A 21,436-nucleotide genomic window follows, 5' to 3' on the forward strand; every position below is an offset into this window, starting at 1 on the left:
GCTTCTCATCTTTATGGTCTGGTCTTCTGTCAATCAGAAGAGGACAGACAAGGTTAGTGAACAATACAAGTTTATTAAATAGTGCAGAGGGAAGAGCAATGCAGGGAAGGGGTGCAGACGCAATGAAGCATAGCTTGACAGTAATGATGTCTCTTGTTGCAGGTAGAAGACGGGAAGAACCAGGGTAACGCAGATCGTTGAAGACGGGAAGAACCAGGGTAACACAGATTACCCTGTGGAAGACGGGAAGAACCAGGGTAATGCAGATTACCCTGTGGAAGACGGGAAGAACCAGGGTAACGCAGATCGTTGAAGACGGGAAGAACCAGGGTAACACAGATTACCCTCTGGAAGACGGGAAGAACCAGGGTAACGCAGAAAGTTGAAGACGGGAAGAACCAGGGTAACGCAGATCGTTGAAGACGGGAAGAACAGGGTAACGCAGATCGTTGAAGACGGGAAGAACAGGGTAACGCAGATTACCCTGTGGAAGACGGGAAGAACCAGGGTAACGCAGATCATTGAAGACGGGAAGAACCAGGGTAACGCAGATTACCCTGTGGAAGACGGGAAGAACCAGGGTAACGCAGATCGTTGAAGACGGGAAGAACCAGGGTAACGCAGATCGTTGAAGACGGGAAGAACCAGGGTAACGCAGATCGTTGAAGACGGGAAGAACCAGGGTAACACAGATTACCCTGTGGAAGACGGGAAGAACCAGGGTAATGCAGATCGTTGAAGACGGGAAGAACCAGGGTAACGCAGATCGTTGAAGACGGGAAGAACCAGGGTAACGCAGATCGTTGAAGACGGGAAGAACCAGGGTAACGCAGATCGTTGAAGACGGGAAGAACCAGGGTAACGCAGATCGTTGAAGACGGGAAGAACCAGGGTAACGCAGATCGTTGAAGACGGGAAGAACCAGGGTAAAGCAGATCGTTGAAGACGGGAAGAACAGGGTAACGCAGATTACCCTGTGGAAGACGGGAAGAACCAGGGTAATGCAGATCGGTAAGACGGTACAAACGGGACTTCAGGTAAGTAGGCTTTCTATGAGGGACACTCATGTGAGTAGTCTGTGGAGTAAGTCATAGATGAGACCAGACAAGGGAGTGCAGGAGAAGTGTCTCTTTAGGGAGTGCTGATGATGAGGTGCAGGTGCTAATGTAATTAGGTGATGGCTGATGTTGTGCAGGTGGGAAACATGAGGGATGCTGGGAAGTGCGGTTGAAGTGACAGAGCTGGTGACGGTGACAGTTATCTATTCAGACATTTTAAGTGTGGTTTAAGCATATAATATTTTTAAGGCCATTGTAAGTGAACTATATTTCGATGCAGTATGTCTCTCACCAGCAAATATGACAACAACAAAAAAGGTCACCAGATGATCATTGAGATATTTTGTCAATGAACAAAAAGTGATCTAGCTAGCAAAAAGTTTTCAATAAAATTAACAACATAAATCTTGGTCCTGTATGTTCCATGATGGCCATCAGCTATATATTAAGAGTAAGTTACACTGATAATTGATTAATGTATTCTGATTTATTATTAGCAGAATCTTGACTGCCATGTGCCACAACACCAGGGTATGTTGAATTGAGTTTTGAATAGTTTTTTTAATTTTCAGGGGGGGGGGGGGGGGTTTGTGCAAAAGTTTATAAAATGTTTTTTGGAGAGAAAGGGCAGAAGCAGAGTTATAATTTTGTCTCCACACGCTTGCAGACGCTGCATGAGACAATATAAATCTCACCCTCTGTTTGCGTATGGTGTGGCTGGTTTGTTTGAGTAATGAGGTAATTAACTCAATCACGACACTCAGACAGATGATGAATTTTGTTAATGCTTCTCCTTTGTTCTCCACTCATTTCTGAGCAGGTCTTTTTCCTCTACATTAACCCGACATGTGCACACAAACACACACACTGCATCTTCTTTGTGGAGTACGAGGTTGCAGCCATGCAAATGGGCCAGAGAGAGGAACCTGTTACTAAGTGGAACTGCAACGGGAAAACAAGGTATAACAGAGGCGGTTTCTTATTCGCTGTGCTTACAAGGTCAACATGCTATTGTTCATTGGGGCAAAGTGCAGCATTGTGCAACAGTCTGGGAGTCAATTGCAGATCACTGACACTATATTTACCTCAAACACTGAGATAATGGCAGGCTGTCGAGCTGTTTTCACACTTGGCTCGATTGCTTGGTCTGAACCAGATTTCAGTTCCACTCCCATCCTTCAGCAGGCCTTCTCACATTGCACTTTTGGGTCTGAACCACATTACGCTTGTGTCATTGACCTGAGCACCATGGCAGCTGTTTATCACTGTAGGAGGAAAATAGCAGTTTCACTCAGTTATTATTATTTTTTTGTATTTTTTTTTTTTGTATGTATGCACACAGAATGGCACATATATCTGTTAAGAAATGCAATACCAATGCTGCAAAGACAGCAATATTGTATGCTCTCTGGAGGCAATTTACTCAGACACAAGCAGCTATGAGAAATTCATTATATAAAATAAGTGTGACATGTGAAGTTTGATGCTATTTATATGCCATCAATAACAGTTTGAACTGATTGCAAGCTGTACCAAAGTTAACATGAGCCATAATCCAGACTTCTAATGTTCTGATGGTAATGACCCTTTCAATACTTCTTACATACTGTTTATAATCTATATAAATCAGAATATAAGCACCGCCTTTATACAACTGAATGCTCAAGTATTACTTACATTTCCAAAGGTCAACAACTAATGAAAACAGGTCAGATTTCACATGGGATCTGAACCAACAGATGAGGGGAAAAATAAACTCCACACATGTCCTATTGTCTTTGAACACCAGCCACAACAATTTTCCCTTTTTTCTATGAAGACAGCAAACAAAACATATTCAGATTTTAGTTTAAACAGCCACATACTTTTTCATATAAAATATAATTTATAATTATATCACCGTTCATAAATGCACTAAATCTAACATTATATCCAGATTGTTCAGTCTTGAGAAAAGCAAGTGCTGTCAAACTTCCTCAAATACTTGAGGCATTGTTTGAGGTTCATCTGGTGAAACCTGTTGGAAAATCTTCAGGCAATTTCAAAAGGTCATGGGTCGTATTTACAAAACATCTTGAGGATAAAAGTAGCTCCTAACTTGACGATTTAAGAGAAACTATTAGAGGTAAGGTTCTGGCTGCAACCGTAATCGCCTACTCTCTAGAGTAGGTATTTATTTTGAATAAGTAATTACTTCACAACTTCTAAAAAAAGTAGTTCTATACAGTAGCCTAAGTGAGTGTATGAATGTAATTTGGACATACATCTACCATGCTTTCATTATCATGCGACCTACCAGCATCAGTTGCGTCCATTCACTGTCATACACAAATCCTCCCCTGTGGCCTCATGTAATAGTAAAGTGTCCCTCATATGCACACTTCATAATCTCACTGGAAGTATAGGTACTTTTTGCCTATACTCTTTTATGAGTAGCCTACTGTGAATTCGGACATATTCTTTTGTTACATACTGTTTTTTACCTACTATGGAAGTATGCGATTTCAGATGCAGCCGAAATGTTTTGTGAATATGGCCCCAATTGACCCTTTTCACATTTTCCGGGTTTCTCAGAAGCGGAAGTCGTCATAGTTTGGTAAACTTAGATAGAGCTGGTAAGTCCCGCCCCTTCCGCTAACCCCACTGGACCTCTAGGTTGAAAAATCGTCAATGCAAGTGAATGGGAGAAAATAATTATTTTCTGGTCCCGTTTGAATTTTGCCATGAATGTGAACATATGTTGTCTGTGAATTTTTTATATAATTTTTCGTGTAAAGAATGCTACAATTTAGCTGGTAGAAGTTTGATACGGTTAGACTTTGTGTGAGAGCACTTTGTGGACTACAACTCTTTGCTGCTTTCGACGCGAATCTGAAGAAAGAACAGCCGATTTGGTTTGAATGTTGACATTTGGGTACAAAACACACAGGCATCTGTCTCCATAGATTATCGCAGCATTAGCACCGTGATTTGACAAGTGGAGGGAAAATGTGTTATGGGGTGACGTCACATAGGCGACATGTAGTCTTTCTCGTTATGTCTTTTCCACAACTGCTAAACAAAGAATCGTACAATATACTGTCAAACTCGTAACATGAAAAATTATATAAAAAATTCACAGACAACATATGTTCACATTCATGGCACAATTCAAACGGGGTCAGAAAATAATTATTTTCTCCCATTCACTTGCATTGACGATTTTTCAACCTAGAGGTCCACTTGGGGTTTTACGGATGGGCGGGACTTACCAGCTCTATAGAAACACCCTCACAGCATAGTTTTGGGGTTTTTTTGTTTTTGTTTTTTTGTTACACAATTATTAGGAAAATTTTTAGACCGTTAAATATTCACATTTTTAAATAAACATTAGGATATTTGAAGCATCTTCGAAGTGTACCGAGGAACAACAAACATATTTTCCTCTTTCAAGTGCGCACATAAAACTACAACTCCCAGGATGCACCACTCGTGTACGGAGAGGCACGTACTTTCCGTCGGAATTGGCGGGTTGCTGGAGGCAGTTTTCGTGTACTGTAGCATTCCCTTTTGTCTGAGCAGTCAAAGAACCTCGATAAAAGAATAGCAAACTCTTTCCCCAGTCGACAGATTTCAAACGTTTGTCGACACTTAAAGCCGCTCTATCCGCAGACAACCACCTTATTTGGTGTTATTTCGCCCTTAATTCCGTAATTCACAGGTAAGTGCCGTGGCGCTGCATGCAGACTGTGAAACATACTATATGACTGGCTATGTTTGTACTAAGGACTGTGATTTTTTTTATTTTTATAATTAACAGGCAGATGTTTGAGTACTTTAAGCAACTAATTGCTCTTGAATAATATCTAGTCATATTTTGAGACATTTTGGTTAGTTTTCTACTCGGATCCAGGTCAACATGGAGAAGTGAGCGACCATGCTTCTGCAGCATTAGCCACAAGGCTAGTCCGTGTCTCGGGGTTTAGGGCCATTTTTGGGTTTATACAGTTTAAAAAAAATGTGTATTGGAACGATTTGTGCATGTATTTATCGTACAGCTTAAACGTTGTTGGTGTCATGGTAGCTTTTGGACCTAAAATTGTACGGGCAAAGGGGTCTGTCCAGCCACCTATCTCCGCGCGAGACAGAAACGCCTTTCTCGCGCACACTCCTTGCGTTAAAGGAACTCGGGAACACTCTCTCCCCATTTTTTTCCTTCATTTCTTTTTTTTTTTTAAGAGATCTACATGGAGTTTGCTCAGTTGCATTGCTACCTTAAAATGTAACACTTGGCCTCACTGTTTCGTCTTTGTTGCTATTGCAGCTTGAAGGAAATGGGCCGAACATTCTGGCAAGGCTTCTGCGCGTGCACGTCGGAAGTTGAATCGAGTATTTTTCTGCGCGCGAGGTGCGCTGGTCCTCACAAAGTTTATTATAAAAAATATAAATAAAATAATGATGCATATGATCGACTTTTATTTAGAAGTGAAGAGGTACGACCAATTGTTAAGAAGATAACTATGATTAACGTTACATTAATGCGATTTAATTTTTTCAAAAAGTGTCCCATGCTCTTGGTTTGGACCTTAATTTGTTAGGTTTTTCTGTTTTTACGCCCTTTTAAGTTGACATTTCAGTGCTTCAGCCTGGTGAGTGTTTGCTGATAGCCCCAGAAAAGCAAAACACGTGTGTATTGTTTTTCTGTTAAAGCATCTGTTAAACAGTGGGTGGGGACATTTAATAACAAACAAAAAACATACTTTGAGTTGTTGGTGCAGGTCGTTTGCCACAAGATATTGTATGCAAAGTTACGAACTTCAAACCAGGAATTAGTTGCGTTTATTTCGGTTTAAATTTGTAACATTGCAACCTGTTGCTATGTTGATTTTTTTTATATATATTTTTTTTTATTAATTTAATTTTTCTTGACTGAGTTCATTTTACCCCAAATTGACAAAAAAAACACCAAAGGTATTAAAGGGGTTCTATTATGCTTTTCCACTTTTTCAACTTTAGTTGGTGTGTTAGAGGTAATTAGTAACAACTTATAGCTTGACAAATACTGCACTAAGCCATCCGCCTGATATCTAAATAAACTTTAACTTTAAAGGGGTGGTTCAGGATTTTAGACATCGGACCTCATTTCCAAGTTAGCCTGGGTGTTATTTATCAGTGGAGACAGTTTTCAAAAATTTTCACCCAGTCCTCCCAGTTGCATAGTTCGCCGGTGCTAGGCTAGCGCGAGTCAACGGTAACTGCTAGCCTGCCATTAAAACAGTTTTACCCACTCCACAGTACACCAAATGCAAATTATAATGCCAGACTATCGATGTAAATGTCTGTTGAGAGAATAATGTTAGAATTCAAACTACTCTTGCATCTCAATGATCGCATTACATTTACAGGAACTAGTTTCTCAGCAGCGGCGGAATTTTACTTTGCTCCAGTTAGTACTGCGCCGAAAAGTGTAAACGGAACAGAAGCGACTACAGTCGGGACTTCTAGCTAGCTAGCTAGTAGTAATCTCGGTTGCCTAGGTAACTTAATATCACTCCGCCGCTGCTGTAGACTGTGCTAATAAATACAGGGAACAAAGTATAACTATTGCAATGCGATGAAAGGGTAGTTTGATTTCTAACATTATTCTCTCAACAGACATTTACATCGATAGTCTGGCGTTATTATTTATTTGCTTTTGGTGTACTGTGGAGTGGGTAAAACTGTTTTAATGGCAGGCTAGCAGTTACCGTTGACTCACGCTAGCCTAGCACCCGTGAACTATGCAACTGGGAGGACTGAGTGAAAAATTTTGAAAACTGTCTCCACTGATAAATAACACCCAGGCTAACTTGGAAATGAGGTCCGATGTCTAAAATCCTGAACCACCCCTTTAATAATGTTCAACCAAGGGAAAAAAGGCTTCTAGGGGGGTGTTTTGCTCGGTCATGGTGCGAAGGACCCTAGGTTGATTTTACTCCGAACCATCCCTTTAAGTCTTACTAGTTTAAACATTCAAGTGATTTTAAACCATACAGTACTCGCGCACTCTCTGAGAGATGGTTTTCTCTGCGTGCATTAGAGTAGATTAAGCCGCCTCACAAACGTTATTGTTATTGCAAGTAACAATTTATTTTCTGCGGATTATCACTTTCGCTTTAACAGGCGAAAACATGCAAAATTGTCAAAATTCTGGTCTTGGTGAGTATACTCTAAACATAATTGGTTATGGCTTCAACATAAAACGTATGTGACAATATAATGAACACAGAATCCGTGCACTTGCTCTTAAAGGCTCTTGCTCTTTCATTTTTCACCCAAAAATGAAAATTACCCGGCTGCTGTCACTTTAAAGGGTTAGTTCACCCAAAAATGAAAATTACCCCATGATTTACTCAACCTCAAGCCATCCTTGGTGTATATGACATTCTTAAAATGTCATTCATTTTGTTTTCAAAATAACAAAAGATAGCTTTAATTTTAAGGAATCAGGATTAATGTTCTATTTTTTTTTTTTATTTAGTCAGGACTAAAATGCTACCCAGTGTTATTTTACATTTGATTACTTTCCGAATACTAGTGTTAGACCTATCCAAAAACGTTTCTCTTTATTGGTATCTTTATTCTATTGTATTTATTTGAGCTACTTTTTTCAATTTTAATTCAAAGATTGAAATCAAGCTTCCTTGCGTTGTGTAAATTCTTAACAACAAAATTGCCCCATTGTAAAAATGCAATGAGTGAGCAAACATTTAGGTGCGATAAATGTAATTTTTAAAAAATCCCCCCCATAAGAATCACCTAGGGGGGATTTCCCTCCCGTTTTCCAAAACGAAATTCAGGTCCTGCATGTTAATTGCCATCAACTTGCACATCAACTTACTCAAATGTTGATCACATTTATCCTCATATATCTCATCCAAGTTCTGAGAAACAGAAATGATTAATTCATTGCTTAGCTGGGTCTTCAGGCTATGCAGTATGTTAGTTCACCTCACCTCCCTATCAGAGTCGTTCGCTCTTTTGTCGCGTCACATCCCCATAGGCTGAAGCTAAGCTGTACCGGAAACAGAAATGATTAGTTCACCGTCCGAGTCATCCGTTCATCACGAGTTATGGAAAAGAACCATCATGACTCTGTAATTTATAAATTATAAGCAATTTGAGTCCAAAAATGCATCAATGCACGTTAGCTATGGGCTTTTATAAGGGAGGTTGGGAATTGACAATTTTTTGTATCCAATATAGCAGTTACGTGACAAAAGAACATACGACTCGACTTGAGAGGTGAAATAATCATTTCTGTTTCCTGTACAGAATCTGTGGCATGTTGCGCATGCGCTGTTAACACAAATGGAACGAATCACTCTGAGGTAGGGGTGGGCGATATGGCAAAAATATCATATCACGATTTTTTTCAGGAAAATCACGATTAACGATTTTATCACGATTCTTTTTATGTTGGTTTTACTATTTTGTGACTTAGCATTACAGCCAATCTAATGTCCATATTCTAAAAACAAAGCCTTAGGTAACAAAATAAAAAAAATGGCAGACGGGCAAAGATAAAAATATTTGTCATTATTTTCTTTGTTATTAAATATTAAGATCACAGATACACATTACACATACACAACTTAATATACAAATTAAATAGGCTAAACAGTGCTTTATATTTTCATCTACAGTAGGTGTATTTAACAGTAGCATTGAAGAAAGTAATTAAATGAACAAATATGAAAATAAAACAAAACAGACTTCACTGTATAAATTAAACATTGATACTTATTAAAGCTACTATTAAAGTTATCAGTCAAGAGCAATGAGTGATTTTCTCTTTGCATTTTGTTGTTTTATTAACATTAAAGGATATCCCTTTAAGGACAAGCGGCAGCGTGTTTACTATTGCTACTGTCTCTTTAAGAGTTGCGCGCGACGCGTCTAATATACACGCATTAGACAAGCAGATTTTCTCTCAATTTTCTCAAGTTTGCTTTCACTTTAGACATAAACGACTTTATGTAAACCTTGTGTGTATTTGACAGTATAAGCACAATAAGACTCGAAAGATAACTTAGTCCAGTATCCAGGCGCTGGTAGACAGGCTTTTAGTGCATGTGAGCTTCACATGTACGCGCTGAGGAACACACATGTTAGAGCAGCGCATCAGCGCGCAAATTAAATGTTTAACCGACAAGGCATTAAAAAGCACATGCAAATTATGAACTTTTGTGAACTGCAGTGTCCCGTTCCGCTGCGTTAACATTTTATGTGAATATGCGTCGCGTTGTTCAGTATGTTGGGACAGAGGCGCCAGAACAGATATAGGCTAATGCACGATTCTACGATATTTCTTCAAAAGCAGATCGTGGAGACATTTTAATCGCCCACGATCAAAAATCGTCATATCGCTCACCCCTACTCTGAGGCAACTCATTGTTCCTGAGTCATATTAAAGATTTGTTCAAAATGAACGAATCGTTCATGATTGACCCATCACTACTTGAACCATGAAATTTTGGCCTAAAAGATCGATTCTTTGGATTTAAGAATCGATATTGGCTAATCAAAATGAGAATGATGGAAAATTGTAAAAATCAATATTTTTAACCCAGCCCTAATGAAAATATCACAAAAAACCTAATCGTCCTAAAAATAGGTTTCATTACGCAAGATATTTTCAGTCTGACCTGGATGCGTTTTTGTAGATTAACCCAAAATGCATACCTGTAATAAATGTTTTTTTGAATTGCAAAGCAATTCAGAGGAAGCTGTGAGCTACAAAATGCTGTATTTGTTAGAGCCAGCAAACTGTTATCCACAGTGCTGTATAATTTTATTTCCTGCCTTGTTGTTCTTTCCCTGATTTCACCTGATCCCCCCTCCATCCCGTCTAATTCACACTTTCACTCTGTTCAGCACTGTTGACGTTGACAAGGAACCGGAAGGTTCCGCAGAGCCTCCCCCTTCATGACGAGCATGAGCCAACCAACAGAGACAGCCAGTGATGCTCCCAGCGTCACCGAAGGTGTCTCACAACTTTCTCCTTCACTGCTGTTTTTCTTTCAAATGTGTGGGAAGGAGGGTTTATTTCTTTTTATTTCTAGGTGTTTTAAACAAGCCTTGAAATTCTTCTTTTTTTAATTTTTTTTATTGAATCACGGGTTGTTGGTAACTGTCTGTTTTCATGACCACTGTTTCATCTGCCATGTGATCCATTATTTGTCACTGACTAATCGAGGTGCTTCTGCTGGTGATTTATAAGGTCAGAGGTGCACAAAAGACAGAATGAGCATTTCAAAGTGAAGAAATTTTGGAAGCATTTTACATAAAGGTCTCATTTGGTCGTAACATTTTTAAAATCAAGTTTATTACTAATTGAATTGTAGTATTCTAACTGGCAAGTTGAATCCGTTAACATTAGTTAATGCACTGTGAACTAACTAACTAGTTCAAAAATTTTTAACAAGGATTAACATTAACAAGGATTTATAAATGCTGTTCATGGCTAATGCATTGACTAATACATGAACAAATGAGACCAAATTGTAAAATGTTACTGAAATTTTAGGCTGCATTACCCTTATTTGTGGTTGATTAGTTAGGCATTTGTTCTCCACATTAGCTGTTAACTACTGTGGTGTATTCAATCGTGTAATGGGAGTTGAATTGCCTCCGATACTGATAATCAAGATATTAATGGTTTAATGATGACGAATTACATTTTCATTCAAATTAATATTTTGTTCACAAAATATGCATTACTGTTCAAGAGTTTGAGGTCAGTAAGATTTTTATTTTATTTGTTTAAAGAAATTCATGCTTTTATTCAGCAAGGATTGGTTAAATTGATCTAATTGGTCAGTAAAGAAATTTGTAATGTTGCAAAAGATTTCTATTACAAATAAATGCTGTTTTGTAAGCTTCCTCTTCATCAAATAATCCTGAAGACGTTATCAATGTTCTCAAAAAAATATTACAGCAGCACAACTGTTTTCAACATTGATAATAACAATAAATGTTTCTTAAGAATCAAATCATCATATTAAAATTTCTGAAGAATCATGCAACTTGAAAACTTGAGAAATTATGCTGTAAATTCAGCTTTGCCATCACAGGAAGAAATTACATTTTAAAATATATTACAATAGAAAAAAATTAATATTTCACACAATTTTTAATGTATTTTAATTAAATAAATGCAGCCTAGACTTCTTTCAAAAACAATAATAATAATAAAAAAAAAAAATCTTACTGACCCCCAAATATTTGATGCAAATGTCTTTTGATTAATTGGTCGTTTACTAGCCCTGAGAAGTTGTGAAATGAGTGTCAAGTGGTTATGGTTCTAGTTCAAACTGGTATCTGCCCTGCTTGAATTGTGATGCTAACATTGTGATTATGCTGATTCTTAACAAGTGAAAGTCTGAACAGCTTAAAGGAATAGTTCACCCAAAAATGAAACTTATGTCATGTACTCACTCACCCTCATGTTGTTCTAAACCTGTATGAATTTCTTTCTTCTGCTGAACACCAAAGAGGATATTTTGAAGAATATGGGTAACCAAACAGTTAAAGGAGAACTCTGGTCAATTTTAACATTGAGCTCATTTTTTTGTAAATTTGGAGTGCTGTCAGTACAGAGAACAACGACAAAAATCGGTGTTGCCTACACCGTGTTATCCTCTTTTTAAAATTTGCACCCTGTTGACTTCAATGGGGCAAGTTTTAAACCTGCATTTAGCCTCTTAACATCCTTGATGTGTCATTACAAGTGCACAGGTCATGTGAGTGATTCCTTCAGAGTGAACACGGTGAATCTGACTGCAGTAGATGTGAAAGATATGAATAAAAATGATGTTATTTCAGCCAGTGCACATACCTGTATTTACATCCTGTTTTCGGTCGAAGTCCACAGTAATCGATTGTCGAGTTCACGCGCATGATAACCTATGCGCGTAAACTCGACAATCGACTACTGTGGACTTTGACCGAAAACAGGAAGAAAATACTGATATGAATTTACAAAAAAATGAGCTCAATGTTAAAATTGACCGGAGTTCTCCTTTAATGGACCCCATTGACTTCCGTAGTACTGTTAAGTTACAGACATTCTTCAAAATATCCTCTTTTGTGTCCAGCAGAAGAAATTCATACAGACTGTTATATAAATCGGATGACATGAGGATTAGTATCTGACTATTTTACTAATTAAAATTTTTTGATTAACTATCTAATTGCTGGACAATGAATCTGAAACCCTAAAACATCTTTTGATAACTATTCTGAATGATTTTAGTTACTGATCTAGGTCTCAATAGCAAGAATTTATCACTAAGAGCTGCGGTTTTATACTGCAGTCAAAATGTCTCTAATTTTGACACACTGCTCTATACAGCAAGATTTGTTTGACTTTTTGACCTTGGCCTACCTTTCAAATAATTTCTCTTCCTCTTTGCGCACGACCCACTGCCATTGAAGTATCACTGTTTGTATTTGTTCTGCTCAGCCCCATAGTGTCTGTTTCAAGTTCAACTTGCATCATATTTTAACTGTTTGAACACTTAAGATTTTTTTTCCCACAGAAAAGACTGACCCTCTTTTCTGCCCTCTTCTTTCTCCACAGACGAGAAGCTGGCGGCCACCGCTGGAAAGAAGCTGAACAAGAAGAAGGTGGAGGAGGTTGTTGAGGAAGAGGAAGAATATGTGGTGGAGAAAGTCCTGGACAGACGGGTGGTGAAGGGCAGAGTGGAGTTCCTGCTTAAATGGAAGGGCTTCTCAGAGTAAGTTACTAATTTCCACTAAAATGCATTCATGTAAGGCATGGAACTGGATTCCTAGCAAACGTGTTGGCAATTTTATCATTATATAATGAACTCGGGAAGAAAAAATGGTTTTCTAATAAATATGTACTTTTGGTTTCGGTTAGTGGAGCAGCCCTTCCTCCAAAGAAAAAGATGGCATTCAAATCTGCCAATTGATTGAGAAATTATTTCCTTTTCTTTAGAGAAGACAACACATGGGAACCAGAGGACAACCTGGACTGTCCTGATCTCATTGCAGAGTACATGCTAAAACATAAACCTGTGAGTGATGAGAAAAAAGATTCTAGCGGAAAGAGGAAAGGAGAATCTGACACAGATGGTGGAGAAGACAGCCGGCCTAAAAAGAGGAAAGATGAGGTTAGACTTATTCATTCCATTTAATGAATAATTTTTTTATAGACTTTTTGGTTTACAAATGTTGTTTCTAAACAAATTTTGTATACAAATTGGCATATGCAGTGTTTGCTGCAGGATTTTATGAGACGATAGGGGGTGGACCTCGGCCCTTGTTGGGGGGTCCGGAGGCAAGTTAAATAAAAAAATCTAGTGCACTTTGAGAGTTCAAAATGAAGAGTTCCAACCACTGATCTATATAATGACTGGATAGCTCATGACGTTCTAAACTGCCACTAGGCAGTGAAGCCACCGGACGTGTTCGAGCGGCCATCTTACGATTCCCTACCAGCAGAGGGCTCCAACGCCCGTTATACAGAGATTGGTAGCTCCGACGGCACTTTTAAGATGACCCGCTGTGCAGCATACAAGTGTAAAACGACGTTCACAAAAGGATGTAGGAAAAACTGCCCACAGGTTGTAATTCAAGCCCTATTAGTAATAATTTATATGCAAAATTGTCGCTATGCCCGTGTTTTCTCCGAGGCAAGAGCTGCTGCTTCTTCAAAAAACAACGATAAAACAGTCAAAAGTAGCCTATAAGAAACCTCAGAGCAGCAATAATCACAATTACGGTAAGTGTCCAATAGCGACACCATTTGACAGCTTCAAAAGAGCTTCGTGCAGAGATCCGTTTACCGTTACATTAACCCATACAATTTGTATTATGCATTTCCTGAACATGTACTTGCTAATCAAACACTTTATCCCCTGGTTTCACAGACAGGGCTTAAGACTAGTCCTAGACTAAAATGTAAGTCTGAGCTGTTTCCACTGAAATAAACTTGCACTGACTGATCTTAAAAATATATCAGTGCCTTTTTAGTTTTAAGATGCACATCGGTAATGTTTTTTTCTAAGCATGTTTATAAAAATTACTTAAATGTCCTAATTGATCTATGGTCTAATCCTGGCTTAGTCTAAGCCCTGTCTGTGAAACCGGGCCTATATGTACAAACTACTAATCTATAAAACACAATCGGTCTTCCGACCTTTTACTATTGTGTCAATTGATGTTGATGTGCGCGAGGGAGAGAGAGAGCAATAGCCTACAGTGCTCGTGTTGTTTGAAGGCGGTGAGAGTGCGCGCGCGCGGCCGGGGCTCTCTCTCTGCTTGTTCTTATGCGCCCTGTCCACTGATCTAATTAATTCGTTGTTACGACGACTTGAACGACGAACTAATTCCCTCCCTCATTTTGATTTAACGAATTACAACGTGGCTACAATATAATAAAACGAGGGAACAAATTATAATGTGTTGAGGTATTATCATTAATTCGTGGCTACGAAACAATATTCACCTGAATATTCACCAATTCACAAAAATATAGGTCTTTAGCATTCACTGTTTAATTAATAGTATCAAACTGTTTTTCTTACCTGTGAAGATAGCTCTTCAGTTAAGGCCAACTAGTGTTCTCGTACAGCTTTTTATTCCTTTTGCAAAGAAATTGCCGTTTTTTAATAAGCAGGAAAAATTTCCGACTTTAAACAAATACCCATTTAAATGCTTAGGATGTTTGCGTCGTGAGAATGTACTGGGAGACTTTAGATTTAAAAACTGTGTCTCGTTAGGCAATGTTTTCTCAGTCAAATCATAAAATTTCCTATTGATTCAATAGAACGCGTGAGCTCACTAGGGAATACCAATATGGCGGCGCGGTGGCTTCACTGTTTATGACGTCATGAGCTATCCAGTCATTCTATATAGATCAGTGGTTCCAACCCATGTTCAGTGTGCAAATTAAACAAAGACAAAGTCTGTGAACTGACTTGTACCTAAACTTTTTGTTGATATAGTGTCTGTCTACTTTACTTTCACACATGGTTTTTAGGAAGCCAAACAATTAGAATATAACAATAATAATAATAATTTTATATTATTATTATTCCTTTGACAGTAATAGCCATATATTGTAACATAGGCACTGTAAAATAAATAATTTCATATGTATATTATTTTACTTTAAGCTACAGTAGGGAAGTTACAATACTTTTGTCCTAATTTCTATACTTACAAGAGATAAACCCTCAAGCTTTTATTTTGATGGAAACTGCAGTTGAGCTTTTATTTCGGTTGAAAATGCAGTTTCTGTGAAAACAGGTTTACATTACAAATCTAGCGAAATGCTGTAATCTTCCCATAATAATGTTGGAAATTATGCAATTGTGAAAATAAATAACTGGTGCCCGTGTAAACTCTCAGCACATGCAGCAATGGAGTTCACTGCATTCATTCACTGTGAACTAAGCCGTTCTGAGACACGTAAAACACCAGATCACAAACTGATGCATGAGCAAAGTGCACACTTTGCTTTGCTTTAAAAACACGCAGCACAAACAGACTATATACTTGTTTAATTAAATCAGTCTTTTGCGATTTGATGAGGGCACAAAGCCATATATCACACATTCGATTTAAGTTTGTTTGACAGATACTTGCCAAAGCAATGGAGCAAAACAATGTTATAGACATTTTTTGTTGTTATGAGTTCGATTAATATTTTTGGTTCATTATGAAAGTGAAGCAGAACAGAATAGACTATGCATATAGTAGCGCATGCATAGTATGCATAATAGTAGCGCAGTTTAATTCTGCTTTTATTTCGTTTTCCATTTGATGTTGGGAAACATTGTGGTCATGCCACTGCAACCACAATTTTGGTCGCACCCCCATTGCTTGTTTGATGCACATTATTACTTTTTATACATAAAACTGTGCTCATGCATTTATGCATCTGTCGTGTGCTTTTAGCTGTTTATTCAACTTTGGGAAATTTATGTCCAAGAGTTGATTTTTATTATGCATTTATTTTTGCACCTTTTTGAGACGTGATTAATGGGGAAAAAAAAGAGTCTTATTTATAAACAGAATATCTTTGTGAATCAATTCCAATCTGAAATTTTGTCTTATTAGAAAGTATGAAACCATTATTTAACTGTGTGCATTTAGGATACATAACATTTTAGCTGTGAATTTAGTTTTAGCAAGACAATCTTAGCACAACCTTTTTGCTAAAAAGGTTGATCCAAACCACGCATAAAGACATGCTGATTAGAAAGAAGAAAAAATGTTCCTGTATGGAAGACTACTTGGAAAAAACTTTTACTGCATATGAATAATAAATGATTTCCTAATGTTTTGCAGCAAGACAAGCCGAGAGGCTTTTCACGGGGGTTAGACCCAGAGCGCATCATTGGAGCCACAGATTCCAGCGGCGAGCTCATGTTTCTAATGAAATGGTATGTAAATATTACAATTTTAAAAATGTTAAGTATGTAATTTCTAGAGATGCACCGATGTATCGGCCGATTAATTTTTTTTGATCAATTTACAACCATCGGCATATCGGCAATAGCATGAAGAAGGCTGATATAACAAACCGTTTAATCTAATATTCAACTTTTGTAACTTTCGTAAGTATTAATATGAATAGGGCCCTATGATTTCCGCAATGCGGAAAACGTGGTCGGAATCGCGGATTCCAGTCATAAAACAGAATTTACTGTACAACAAGGAATGTCAGCAACCCGTCAAAATAAAAGTTCAGTTTTACTTAAAGTAATTGTGACAGAAATATATTACTGTTGTACAGTAGAATTTAGCTACATCTCAATTAGGGCTGGGCGATATGGCCCAAAAAAAATATCACGATAATTTTTTTTATATCAGTCGATATCGATAATTATCACGATAAAAGTCAAATCATTATTTCTTTCAAGTTTAAAGGCAGATTTTTGCTCCTAAGTGAAAGTTGTAGAAACCAGAGCGTTAACTGTGGTTTTAAACTACTCTTTATTGTCAGAACATATCATGACAAACACTCTTGCCAAACAGGTGAACATTTCACAAATCTGAGGTAGAACATTCAAACATTTGTCATTTTTCCTTAACAAAATAAATATATTTATTGGACAATTTCTTAGTTTCTGCATGTGCTAATTTTTATTTGGTAAAATGTAATATTCTGACTGTTTGAGTTTTATTAAACTTAACCATTGGTCATCCAGTATCATGCATTTAGATCATGATAACCACAGATGAAACCAGGCATACCCTGTAGCACCTCACTATCATGGGAAAATGTAACTGATTTCTATGGTATTTGTATGAAAAACAGTAGCCTAGACATCCGTTAGTCCTTTAATACATTGTCTACATTAATAATATAATACAATTAAATATGTATATCCCACCTTTCATGGTGCAGTTAATATTAACGTTACTAGGCTAACGTGCAGTAAATCCATGGTAAATGATGGGAATTTGTAGACGGAAAAGCCTTCTGACTGTATCGTTGCGCTCAGTGTTTCTCCTGTTAGTCAGCGCTGTTTCATCTGCCTTTAAACTGGTTTAAATCACTGAGACGTTTGTGTTCCTCGCTGAATTCAAGCGCTTCTCACTGGATTTCGTGACCGAGACCGATCAGAGTTAAACGCATCGGCCCTAGTGAGCTCGCGCTGCCGTTTGGACTTTGAGCCGAGCGGATAAATGGTCCGTGTGGCGCGCGGTTCAAAAGAGTTTCGTTCCGCTTTTGGCGCATAAACATTATCGAACTCTTGATATCGTTTTATCGAGAAAAATGACATCGCGATAATTATCGTTATCGTTTTATCGCCCAGCCCTAGTCTCAATGTAATTATATATGTATTTAAAGGTGCACTGTGTATTTTTTAGCAGCATCTAGAGGTGAGGTTGCAAATTGCAACCAATAGAAGTTACGGTGGCCGTCAGGAAAAAATGTCATCATCTGAGACAGCAGAGAGTAGCCAGTTAACCAATGAGGTTTCTTTACAAAGATAAATTAAGAAATTAGGTTTACTTAATTATTCAGTTCAAAATTATCTGTTATTGTGAATATTATTGTTACGGTACTTGTTCATCATTGTCAGTGTTATATTCGCTGACTTTAGCTAGCTTCTTTGCACAAAGAACAACATGGTGACGAAACGTGTTTGTCCGTTTAGAGCTACTGTAGAATCATGTCGGCGCATTTCAATGTAAGTGGACCCATGGTGTATGTAGATAGAAATGGCTCATTCTAAGGTTAAAAAATAACAACGGTTCCTTAAGTAAGGTCTTTATTCACCACTGAAAACATAGTTATGTATATGATATTGCATTTGTCAACAAATCCTCCTAAATATTACACAATGCACCTTTAATTTAGAATATGCAGTGAAGAATATGCATATTTTACAATTGTTTACTTTATTTCTGAACCTGAAAACTGTTAAACCTACATAAAAACAGTTTATTTAATATGTATCTTTGTTCTGTTGTATTTGTTGACCTGCTGAATGTTAAATGGATCCAATCCTTGTTCATTAGAAATTATTTGATGCAGCAATAGACTAGCTAGCTAGTATAACTTAATGCATATTGTTTTGATCATGTTTTAAATCAGCAAAGTAAAAAAAAAAACATCTGTTATCAAATTAGATAGTATAAATATAAAAGTGACAAATATCGGTGTCAGAATCGGCAAAGTTTGTTAAATTTTGTATCAGCACCCCAAAAAAAATCATATTGGTGTATCCCTAGTAATTTCAGCTCCATTAAAGTCTCAAATTAAACAAACAGATGCCTGATCACACAGCACTCGCATTCTCCATCTTCAATAGTTTACTGTCTCTGTTTAGCAGTCATATCTAATATGATATTATATAGAACTGTTAAACAAAAAAAGTAAACTGAAAAAGTATAGCGTTTGCTTTTTGTACTGTGGCTGCCGTCGCATCATCCAAGTGGATGCTGCACACTGGTGGTGTTTGAGGAGAGATCCCCTGATATGATTGTAAAGCGCTTTGGGTGTACAGTAGTACATATGAAAGCGCTATATAAATGCCTCATTAATTCATGTGTCCACACTAGTGCGTTTTAGTTTTAACACCGTTTTAAAATGAGAACAATCCTCCATACTGGTGTTTCCACTGCGTTTCAGAAAAGATCTCCATCCACACTACACGCCCGAAAACGGATGTCACATGACCTTTCATGCACACTGGCCATGTGCGTACGAGTGTAAACAGTTGCCGAATGCTCTAATAATCTTGCTCATGGGATATGGGGCTTGACGAATCAGGGAAGGATATGCAATGATCCACAAGACCTGATCAAGGAGCGGATGTGGGCAGCCATGCCTTCGTTTTCAAAAGTCTCTGTTTTGGTCTGCACTAAAAAACGCAACCACAGAGTTTTCAAACTAAAACGGGGTCTGCAGCATTTCCAAAAGTCTCCATTTTCGTGGGTGGAAAACCCTGGTGTAGTGTGGACGCCAGGCATAACCATAGCAAAAGTTTAAAACGAAAACGCACTAGTGTAAACATAGCCTTAGGCAGGCTGAGCCAAAGCCTAGATGCCTGTCTTTTTACCCCATTCTGTATGATGGGCTAAATTACATTATCTCAAGTGCTTATTTAATTGTATTCCCCTCTGCCTGTTCTCTACAGGAAAAACTCTGACGAGGCAGATCTCGTTCCAGCCAAAGAGGCCAATGTGAAGTGCCCGCAGGTGGTCATCTCATTCTACGAAGAGCGACTGACATGGCACTCTTACCCTTCTGAGGAAGAAGAGAAGAAAGACGATAAGAACTAGGCTTGCGAGGGAAAACAAGAAAGGTGGCAAGTCAGTACGAGTTAGGGTGGGCTTGGTGGGGCGGGGGGACATGGGAAGTTTAGAAATGGGGGAACAGAGACAAAAACTCTTACACTCAATGCCATAAAATCGGACTCAAGAGTATATTCAGAGCATGATATGCAGACGTGGAGTCATCAAAAGTGATTTTAGTCAGAATACTGACCCCCATTAGAAACACAGGATTACTGTATTTCCTCTTTGCTTCTCTTTCTCTTTCTTTTTTGTTTGATTATGGGAAATGGGGTGTATATGCTGCTGTAGTTGCTCAGTTGTCGTTCCCGGTGGTGAACTCCTGATTATGTATATGCTTAATGCGATGGATCCTATGTGCACATCCTCATGCTCTGTACTTTTTGAAGGGATTTGAAGGACATTTAATGTCTAAATCAGAACGCGTCACTGTGTAAAATGCTGCCCTAAGTTAAAACATTAGTAAGTATGCAGCACTATAACTGAAAAAAACAATGGATATAAAGTTTGAGTAAATTGTGATTTGATATCAGTGTGTAGTTTTCTCTGAATCTAGGCCTAGTTTTTTGCTCAACTCAGTTATGATTGTGTGCAGTTACTGTGTTTTGTCTTCGCAGGGCAGTATGACCTAATTTCTTAAGCCTTCTCTTTTTCCTTTCCATCTCTTTTTTTGAGACATACTCTTCAAGTCATTTGTTGTGTAAATACATTTACCAAAACTGTTGTCACCTTATTAGTGAGCACATTGCTGTGTAGTGCGGTCTTGCTCTTTTAGCAGTATTTTTGAATTTGTATTCATCATGTATACAGTATTCTGATCTTTTATTCGTTCACCACTTGAGGATATAAGCTGCATATGGATGGATGGATATATATATATACCAATGTGTGTATGTATGTGTATATTCACAAATAGCTTTTTTGATCAATTCTAGTCAGCTTAGTAAACTCCATTTCCCATAATCTTATATACGGTAAACGTTTTTATTTTTAACTATTAGCTATCAGTGTATTTTATCAGTTGCATTACTGTGTGAAGAGGAAATATGCTCTTTAGATTCCAGCTTCTCAGATTGATCTTTCAAGTTTTATAGGCTGATCAAGGAGTGCCAGACCTGGCTCAGAATACTTAAGAAAACATTGATGAAAGGTTGGACACTTTGCTGTTTTACTCTCTTCTTTGGCGGTGCTCAAGAATTAGAATGTACTACACAGCTTTAATGCATCTTTTTTTTTTTTTCATGAACGTAAATGTGTAGTGAAGGTAAAAAAGCTCACCAACGTTACCATGCTACAGATCAGGTCTCTTAGTACCACTTTTGCACCAGCATAAACATGTTAGTATTGGTAATGTTCATTTTAAAATGTAATGAAGCTTTTCAAAATGTTTTGGCGTTGGTTAAAATAGTGCTTGGATCACTGGATACGTTTTTCGCTAAATATGGTATTAATAGTGGCATACTCTTCTGCTGCGTACCAGAGAAGCCTGAAGTGCTTTTAGTTGTACACAATCAGTAATGTGACTGCATTATATTACTCTCTGATTGTCTGTTTTCTCTTTTAAAGTGTACTGT

At 37.8% G+C, this 21,436-nt stretch overlaps 1 protein-coding gene across 2 annotated transcripts; it reads left to right on the forward strand.

Moving 5' to 3' along the window:
* The first annotated feature begins 4,557 nt into the window (after window positions 1-4,557).
* Window positions 4,558-20,559, forward strand: cbx1a (chromobox homolog 1a (HP1 beta homolog Drosophila)). 2 transcript variants are annotated; one of them, XM_079886603.1, is made up of 6 exons: window positions 4,558-4,758; window positions 9,954-10,062; window positions 12,661-12,817; window positions 13,042-13,216; window positions 16,401-16,495; window positions 19,706-20,559. In XM_079886603.1, exons 2-6 carry the CDS (start codon window positions 10,005-10,007, stop codon window positions 19,848-19,850), a joined length of 630 nt encoding a protein of 209 aa, XP_079742729.1. In that variant the 5' UTR covers window positions 4,558-4,758; window positions 9,954-10,004; the 3' UTR covers window positions 19,851-20,559. The 2 variants fall into 2 exon arrangements, with proteins under 2 accessions (XP_079742729.1, XP_079742728.1); XM_079886602.1 differs by lacking the exon at window positions 4,558-4,758 and adding an exon at window positions 4,900-4,964.
* The last annotated feature ends 877 nt before the right edge of the window (window positions 20,560-21,436 follow it).

This window comes from Squalius cephalus (assembly GCF_949319135.1).
Source record: "Squalius cephalus genome assembly, chromosome: 1".
In the NCBI taxonomy this organism is placed as follows: Eukaryota; Metazoa; Chordata; class Actinopteri; order Cypriniformes; family Leuciscidae; genus Squalius; species Squalius cephalus.

Bases quoted from the DNA above. Each gene is read 5' to 3' on its own strand.
- cbx1a (XM_079886603.1), top strand. From the start codon at position 10,005: ATGACGAGCATGAGCCAACCAACAGAGACAGCCAGTGATGCTCCCAGC. The intron at 12,818-13,041 runs GTAAGTTACTAA...CCTTTTCTTTAG, and splicing joins AAATGGAAGGGCTTCTCAGA to AGAAGACAACACATGGGAAC. The intron at 13,217-16,400 runs GTTAGACTTATT...AATGTTTTGCAG, and splicing joins CTAAAAAGAGGAAAGATGAG to CAAGACAAGCCGAGAGGCTT.